Raw genomic sequence first — 8,003 nt, forward strand, 5'->3', positions numbered from 1 at the left:
GTCAACCTCAACTTGCTTGACAGAAAATAGAGCTAGACAGAGACCAGTTCTGATGAATCGTGTACCCCGGGGTCCCACCAAACCTTAAGTCAGAAACCTCTAAACTTTTCAGTTACATGAATTATTTTCACTACTGATTTTTGCCCGACAGTTATAGTTTCTGTCATTTACAGTTGATAAATTCTAATACCCCTTCCTTTTGTGGTCCCCTCAGATAGTCTCAAATCAAGTCTACACTGGTGGTTTTCTTAGAACTACATGAGAATGTAGTTATCTCAAAATAAAACTTTTTTCAAAAGTCTAGTGGTGAGCAGAGTTTAAGGAAAATAAAGTTATGGGTCACATTAAAAAAAACTTTTATCTGTGACTGCTCTAGTCTTTTATCATTCTCTGTCCCCAAAAGGTTTATGTTTTTCCTTGTGAACATTATAGAAACTATCCAGCCCAGACTAGATTAACTGTAAATGCCTGTGTGTTCACTGCTGAATCCTAGCGCCTGGCATACAGGAGGCACCTGGCATTTGTTCAGTGACTAAATGAACCAGACACTTGTTTAACACGTCCAGTCTCCCCATTTGGCTGTCCATATAGTTGGCCCTCTTTTTCAAACCTCATCTTCCACTGTCCCCTTGCTCACTCCAGTCCAGCCACATTCTTTTAAAAACCCCAGGCATGTCCCTACCTCAGGGCCTTTGTACTACTGTCTGGCCAGGAGGGCTTTTCCCACAGTTCTTTCCCCAATTGGCTCCATCTCCTCCTCCAGGTCTCAGCTCAAATGTCACCTGCTCAGAGAGGCCCTCCTTGACCTGCCAAAGCAGCCTCACCCCGCTTTTCCAGTGTCATCCAAAGCGGTTCATTTTCTTTACAAATCACCACCTCAATGTCCGAGTGCGTTTACGTATGTTTATTGTCTCTCTGCCCAGGAAGCCAGCTCCACCAGGGGAGGTCCTCGTTTGTTGACTCATCTCCATGCCTGGTGCCAGTAAACCTTTGCAGAAGGGATTCCTCAGTAGGGTTCTGCCTCCATGTCTCTACCACCACGATCTACATGAAAATTCCTCACGGAACCATGGGTCCCCCTTCCAAAAGGGTCTGGAGCAGATGTCAACACCGATTCACTGTCTCAGGGGACAAAGCCTCCATCCTAGCAGAGAGCCGTGGGGGAAGCTGGGAATAGGGGTGGGTGGGGCCTCACCCTCCAGCCTCCTTACTTCCCCTCCCCCAGGCAATCAGAAAACAGGAGGCAGCCCAGGTTAAGTAGACTCTTGCTGCTTTGTTATAAATATATTATGTACATCCAAAACAGGACATTAAAATATTACTCCGTGTTACAGAAAAGATATTAAGGCTTTCTATTATTTACATTAAACAAGCAAGCACCGTTAAAAAAAATAATAACCGAAACAAAAAAGCCCCACCCTTCCTTCTCTGACATACCCTCAAGTCAGAGGGGACACCATGTCCCTTTCCAATGACCAAGACCCTTTGCAGGGGCTGTGCCCTTCGAAGACATCCTCCGATTAGAAACGTCAGCTCTGGCTGGAATCACACAGGCGGGTGGGGGAAGGGTCAGGGAAAACAGAGTCCAGACTCGATCAGGAAATTCCAGCTTTGTCTGGCCGGCTGCCCCCAGACCCTTGCTGCACTTTGTCGCCCTTGGGTGGACAAGCTAGGTTGAAGGTGGTGACTGGGCGGGCTGTCCACCCAGGCCTTTGGAATCAAGTCTGCAGGGCCATAGCGGGGTAACGGTCCAAGGACACTCAGCTGTGCCTGGGGGCTCCTGGAGCCCTGCGGGCAGATAGACAGGAACAGGTAAGATGACTCAGTGCCTCGATACCAGCCACGCTGAAGGGCTGCCCAGTTGGGTAGGGGGGTGGTGGGCGTGTGGGGAGTTGGTGAGCTTGTCTTCAACCCAAGGGATGGCTGAAAGGGTGGGGTTCTTTTTTTTTTTTTGCAGTCAGGCTTGGCAGACAGAGCAGCTCAGGTGGCTAGGGAGGGGCCAAGGGGAAAAAAAATGAAGGAAATGAAAAAAATCAGTGGCTCAAGTATTCTGTCACAAGGTGGGGTGGGTGGGCTAGAGGTGCCCGGGCCCAGCCCAGGAGGTGTCCTCTCCACCTGGAGTGGCCAGCCCGAGGAGGCTGGAATTTGGCAGATGGCTTCAGTTTGGGGGAGCTGGGGAAGGTTGGCAACGAGGTGGTGCCTGGAGGAGTTATTTGATCTTCTGCGCCCATTTCATGTCATCTGCCCGAGGCTTCTCGCCTGTCAGGGCCTGGATAATGTCCTCCAGGCGTCGCCAGAAGCCCATCCTCTCCAGAGGGTAGTTGAGCCAGCCTGCAGCAGAGACAGGGCAGGGGGGCGTGAGGAGGGGTTGAATGGGAGAGCAACAGGAAGAGCAGAGAGAGAGACAGCTGGCCCTGCCTTGGGCAGCAGAGGAACCGGGAGTAGGTCTGCAGGGGGCAGGGGAAAAGGGCTGACCAAGGAATATGGGGATGGGGGCTTCCCATCAATAGGCTGAGGGGCTGCTCAGACATACACCTTCATCCCTTCACTCACCTTCTTATTGAGCGCTTATTATGTGCCAGGCACAGAGGCAGTGTTTCCTATCATTTGGCTCTAATGCCACCTCTTCCAGGAAGCCTTCCCTGACTACCACTTAGCAGCTCTCCAGGCCTGTCACATCACCCATCCTTATTTCTTTACAGCCTTCATGATAACCTGTAACCATCCTCAGTAACTTGTCACTTCCCTGTTTAGTGTTGGTTTTGATCTCCAGCTCCCAACCAGAACCCCATGTTCTTTCACTGTTGATCCTGTTGGATCCCGGGGCCTAGGATGATGCCTGGCATGGTAGGTGCTAAGTGAATAGTCTTATTTCCATTAAATAAGTCTCATAATCTTATTTAATCTGTATTACAGTCTCCCACCTGAACCTCGAACTAGGTATTATTAACAGTCCCATTTTCCACATGAGAAGACTGTCTTGGAGGACAGTCTCCCAGTTAGTACCTGGCCAAACCAAGATTGATCCAAGCCCTGGCTGAACAATTAAGTGATCTCCAGAACAGCCTAAAATTTACCTCTCCACCTGCTCCTAAAAAGCATGACTTTAGGATGTACAAAAAAATATTTTCTGTGGCTCTCAGTTCTGCTTTCAGAAAGGCAAAAACAAAAAACCCTACAAAATACCTGACCAAACTAAACCAAAGCAAAACCCAACCCCTGCTCCCAAACCTGGAGGTGTAGCTTCCTGAGACCGCTCTGTGCCAGGCAGTTTGCATCCGCCGTCTGACCATTCACACCGCAGCCCTGGGGGGTGGTTGTGTGAGGGAGTGGCTGCAGCCCCATCTTGTGAATGAGAAAACTGATAACCAGGGAGGCTTGTGAGCCTCTGAAAGTTGCATACGGAGGAGCTGAAGGTTACCCAAGTTGGCCTGACTTAACAGCACGCATGATATACTTAACCTTAAAAAGATACCCACGGACCCCGGAAAACCTGCTTGCCTCACGTCCTTGGCACTGGCTCACCGACTCCCCACGTGGGCCTCCTGGTTCCCCCCGGGGCACATGTTACAGGCCTCAGGGCCTTTGTACTTGATATTCCCTCTGCTTGGATCGATCTGTCATTTATCCGCAGGGCCCCTCTCACGGTTTTCAGATTTCTGATCTCCCCCCGACTCTCTGCTCTTCACCCTGCTTTGTCTGTCCCCGAGGCATCTCTCACACCTGGAGTTTGCCAGCTCTCCTATCCTGGCCCTTACTCCACACCAGCCTCCTCGCTGCTCCTGAAACAAACCAGGCATGTGTGTTCCTGCCTCCCTCACCTATTGCTCCTGTTGCCTGGAGAGCTCTTCCTCCAGGTCTCAGGACTCTCTCCCTCAGTTCAAATGCCACCTTCTCCAGGAGGCCTTCCCTGACCACCTCATTTAAAGGGGCAAAGCTCCCTTCTTCCCTCTGCTACCCCCTTCTGTGTTATTTTCTTCCTTGGCAGTTAGGACTGTCAGATGAGGACTTATTGCCTGGAATGTCCCCTCTTAGAATGCTATAAAGGTAGGGATTTTTGTGTTTTGTTCAGTGCCATGGCACATAGTAGCACTTAATAAATATTTGCTAGATGATGGGTGGTTGGAATCACAACTCTATGAGGAGGGTGTGTGTGTGTCTGTCTTATTTATGGCCGTGTCCCTGGCACCTAGAAGGGTGCGTGGCACGTAGTAGGTGCCCAAGAAATGCGTGTTCTGAGAGAAAGCTCCTCCAGGGCTGTGCTGCCTCCCGGTGACCTCTGCCCCCAACCCTAAGGGTGGAGCAGCAGTCGGGGTGGGGGCAGCGCGCCCCTCTACCCTGTGGACGCACCCGTGGTGATGCAGAAGTAGGTCTCATGGGGGGAAACGTGGTGGATGCGATGGTGTTTGCGGGGCAGGATGACGTGCCAGTCCTGCAGGAAGACGACCCAGCGTGGCAGCCCGAAGTACGTGTGCGACCACTTGTGGATCTGGTTGGTGAAGGTGCCAAAGATGATCAGGCAGAAGACGAAGCACTCCCAGGGGTACAGCTGCTCCAGGACTTCTGCGGGGTGGGGAGAGGGTGGGTGCCCACGGGCCCCAAACAGCTGTCACATAGGGCAGGGGCCCACTGCCAGCCTGGCTCTCACCCCTTGCCCCTGGGCAGCAAACTTCCTGGGATGGCAGGCACCCTGGCCTCCTTCTAACCTCCCACATGGCCTCTGGCAGGCTCAGACTCCCCTGTGGCCTCAGTCTTCCCTTCTGCTAAGTGGGCAGAATGGGAATAAGCAGAAATAATGGTTGAGAATGTGGGCTTTGGAGTGAGGCAGGGCTGGGTGCAGGTCCCTGCTCTGACATTTCTTGACTGTGTGAACAGGGGTCAGCGACTCTACCTCTTTACATCTCAACTTCCTCATCAATGAAATGGGAATAAATCTCGGTCCGGATTCCCTAGAAGCAGAGCCTCACTAAGACAAGGCCTCATGTGCATGTGATCTATCTGACTGGGGAGGGGAATCTTTTGAAAAACACCCAAGGGAGTGAGGAAAGCAAGACAGGGCAGGGGAAGAATTAAGCAAAGATGGGATGGGGGGAATCTTGTCTCAGCCTGATCCAGGGAGGGTGGATTCTGAAATGCTGATGACTCCACAGAGTTGGTCCCACTCAGAGGCAGGGGCTGGTCTTTTGCAGGCTTTCTGGGTCACTGACTTCAGGCTTATCCCAAGGGGAGGGGCGGGACCTGTGCTGGCAGTTCTCAGAAGGGAGCTCACAGCGCCTCAGAGCAGCGGGGAGAGGATGTGGTCGGACACCACACCACTCACACTCTCCCCACAGGGGGCTGCTCTGAGGACCAGCGAGGTGTCAAGCTGCTAGAACAAGAGCTGGCTCAGAGGAAGGGCCCTCCCCCACATTCCCCCGCACTGAGGTCACTGAGGCTCAAAGAGGTGATGGGACTCGCCTTGGGACAGGTTCCCTTCCCCAAACAGGCAGGGCAGAGATCTGAACTCAGGACTGAGTTTGGATCAGGCTATACATACTCTTTCCACTAAGCCCAGGCAGCAAGATCAGAAGCCCCCAGGGCCAGGCAGGTGAATTCAAATGAACAAGGCGGGGGGAGGTTATGACTGCAGGGAGCAGCGGGGACTGCAGCGAATGGGAGAGCGTGCCTCTTGTGCAAGGGGGGCCCCACAGCTCAGGTCCGGCCCAGTGCAGCCAAGTGGGAGCCAGGATCCAGGTGGCCAGGTCGGATTGTTCCAGAGAAGTTGGAAACATAGATCTTTATGTCAAATATCCCAATTTTATATGAGGGCAACTAACTAAACTTTTATAACACCGAGGGGCGAAACACCCACACCAGCTACGGGAGGCTCGTGGGAGGGGGGTGTGTGTGCCTGTCCCTGAGGGCTCCCTGGAGGCTCCCCCGCTGGCATGCTCACCTGGGCTCTGGGTGCGGAACTTGTAGGCCATGTTTAACAGAGGCAGCAGCGTCAGCAGGCAGTTGTCCCCGTTGGTCTCGATGAAGTCGTGCCGGGTGATGGCTGTTGGGTCGATGTGATGCTCCCGGAATGGCCGGATGAAAGCCTAGGTGAGGTGTGGGGATGGGAGAGGGGGCCCAGCCGACCAGTCAGCCCCTCCCTGACCTCCTGCACACACACTCCGCATGGGAGCACCTCCTTGTCTCTGGCATGCTGCCCCAGCACAGCACTGCTGGGGGTCCCCCAGCCTTCAGGCTCCAGGTCTAGCAGCTTTAGCAGAAGATGGGTGGAAATGACCTGGTGGGACCTCCGGCTGCCTGCCCCTCTGTGGGCCTCAGTCTCCGGACCCGGGCTACGGAGTGGGGGTTGGCGACAACCTCCACCCTCCTCTCCTACCCTGAGGCAACTGAGGAGACCCCTCACACTGACAGACAAGACCCTTTTATTTTTTCCAATATCCAACCCCTCCTTCTGGCAAGAGCCTCCGCTTCTTCTCTTAGTACCAGGTGCTCCAATCAGACTACCTCCTCGGACCCTGGCCCGGCCAATCAGAGCATCCCATTCCTCTGGCCACAGTGACTGGCTGTGTGACAGCCACGTGACCCAAGCGAGGCCAATGGTGATGAGTCGTGGGACTTTGGTCCTAACTATGGGAAAAGGGGCGGTCTCCAGGGAGCGCTGAGCTGGGTGGGAGGATGGACCTTGAAGCAGCGGACGGCCATCCCGGCCACCTTAGCAGGGGAGAGCCCTCGTGAGAGTGGAGCCAGCAGAGGGGAAAGCAGAGACAGGCGTGGAGAGGGACGGGCTCCAAAGAATACAGTCTGTTCGTCCCACTGGACCCAACCACGCCCTAGTTTCACTTCTAAAATTTTTAGTACACAAATCGGTACGTTTCTGTGGTTACTGCTAAGTCGCTTCAGCCGTGTCCGACTCTGTGCGACCCCATAGACGGCAGCCCACCAGGCTTCCCCGTCCCTGGGATTCTCCAGGCAAGAACACCGGAGTGGGTTGCCATTTCCTCTCCAAAGCATGAAAGTGAAAAGTGAAAGTGAAGTCGCTCAGTCGTGTCTGACTCCTAGCGACCCCACGGACTGCAGCCTACCAGGCTCCTCCGTCCATGGGATTTTCCAGGCAAGAGTACTGGAGTGGGGTGCCATTGCCTTCTCCCTTCTGTGGTTAAGTGTGTACCAGATTTTCTATCACAATCAAAACGTCTGACTGACACCAGATAAAGTTCAATGGAAATGAACAGTGAGGTGCAGCAGGGCAGGCAGAGGAGAACAAGATGCGGTGTGGCCCCCAAGTTCAAGGGGGTCCAGTGAGGTGGACATGTATCAGAGCTCTCTGTCCCAGGCCTGATGCTTTTGCTTCCAGGAAATCACAGGGGATTCCTGTTCTGGTCTTGAAGGCGGGGGAGTGGGGGTCAGGTTGGAACCACAGTTTTCACATTACAGATAGGAAAAGGGGCTCAGAGAGGAAAGGGGACTCAGCCCAGGTCAGACAGCCCCACCTCCTCCTGGAGGAGACAGGCTGGGCTTCAGGGCTCGGTCAACATACGCACCTTCCCCACAATGGGCAGCTCCACGGAACCCCAGGTGTCGGCTCCCCAGTGCACCAGGCCGGACAGGAAGTCAGCAAGGAGAGCCCCTGCCACTGTGGACAAGAGGAGGGTAAGCCGGAGGTGGGGGGAGTCGAGGGCACGTCCCTACCCACTCCCCACCCCAATTCAGGAAGTCACTCGCTCAGTCATTCAGGTTAGGGTGTTCCCTCTTCTCCTTGGGACACTTTGCTGCCTGTGAATGGAGCCGCAGTCTGTCCCTTTACTTGGTCATCCCCAGGGAGACGCGGGGCCTCACTTGCTAGGTGAGTCTGGAGGAGTAAACTGGGCTCAGGTCGCCCAGCCTTTCCCTGTTAGGAGCCGGCTGGCACTTTCTCTCTGACCCACAGTTGCCCCGCTCTACTCCAGTGCTACTGGTGACAGACGGCAAGGTCATTCTGGGGTTTGGTGTCAGGAAGGACCCGAGGTCCA

General features: G+C 54.0%; 1 protein-coding gene across 1 annotated transcript in view; it reads right to left on the bottom strand.

The window, feature by feature from the left end:
• Nucleotides 1-889: 889 nt before the first annotated feature.
• TMEM189 (transmembrane protein 189) overlaps nt 890-8,003 on the bottom strand; it is a 119,777-nt gene continuing 112,663 nt past the window's right edge. The window contains exons 9-12 of the mRNA XM_010835122.1: nt 7,536-7,627; nt 5,936-6,080; nt 4,351-4,563; nt 890-2,331 (exon numbers count right to left, since the gene is read on the bottom strand). Of these exons, the coding sequence (XP_010833424.1) occupies nt 2,210-2,331; nt 4,351-4,563; nt 5,936-6,080; nt 7,536-7,627 (572 nt within the window). The 3' untranslated portion in view covers nt 890-2,209. The remainder of the gene's footprint in view (nt 2,332-4,350; nt 4,564-5,935; nt 6,081-7,535; nt 7,628-8,003) is intronic.

Source organism: Bison bison, unplaced genomic scaffold, assembly GCF_000754665.1.
Source record: "Bison bison bison isolate TAMUID 2011002044 unplaced genomic scaffold, Bison_UMD1.0 scf7180017864038, whole genome shotgun sequence".
Classification (NCBI taxonomy): Eukaryota; Metazoa; Chordata; class Mammalia; order Artiodactyla; family Bovidae; genus Bison; species Bison bison.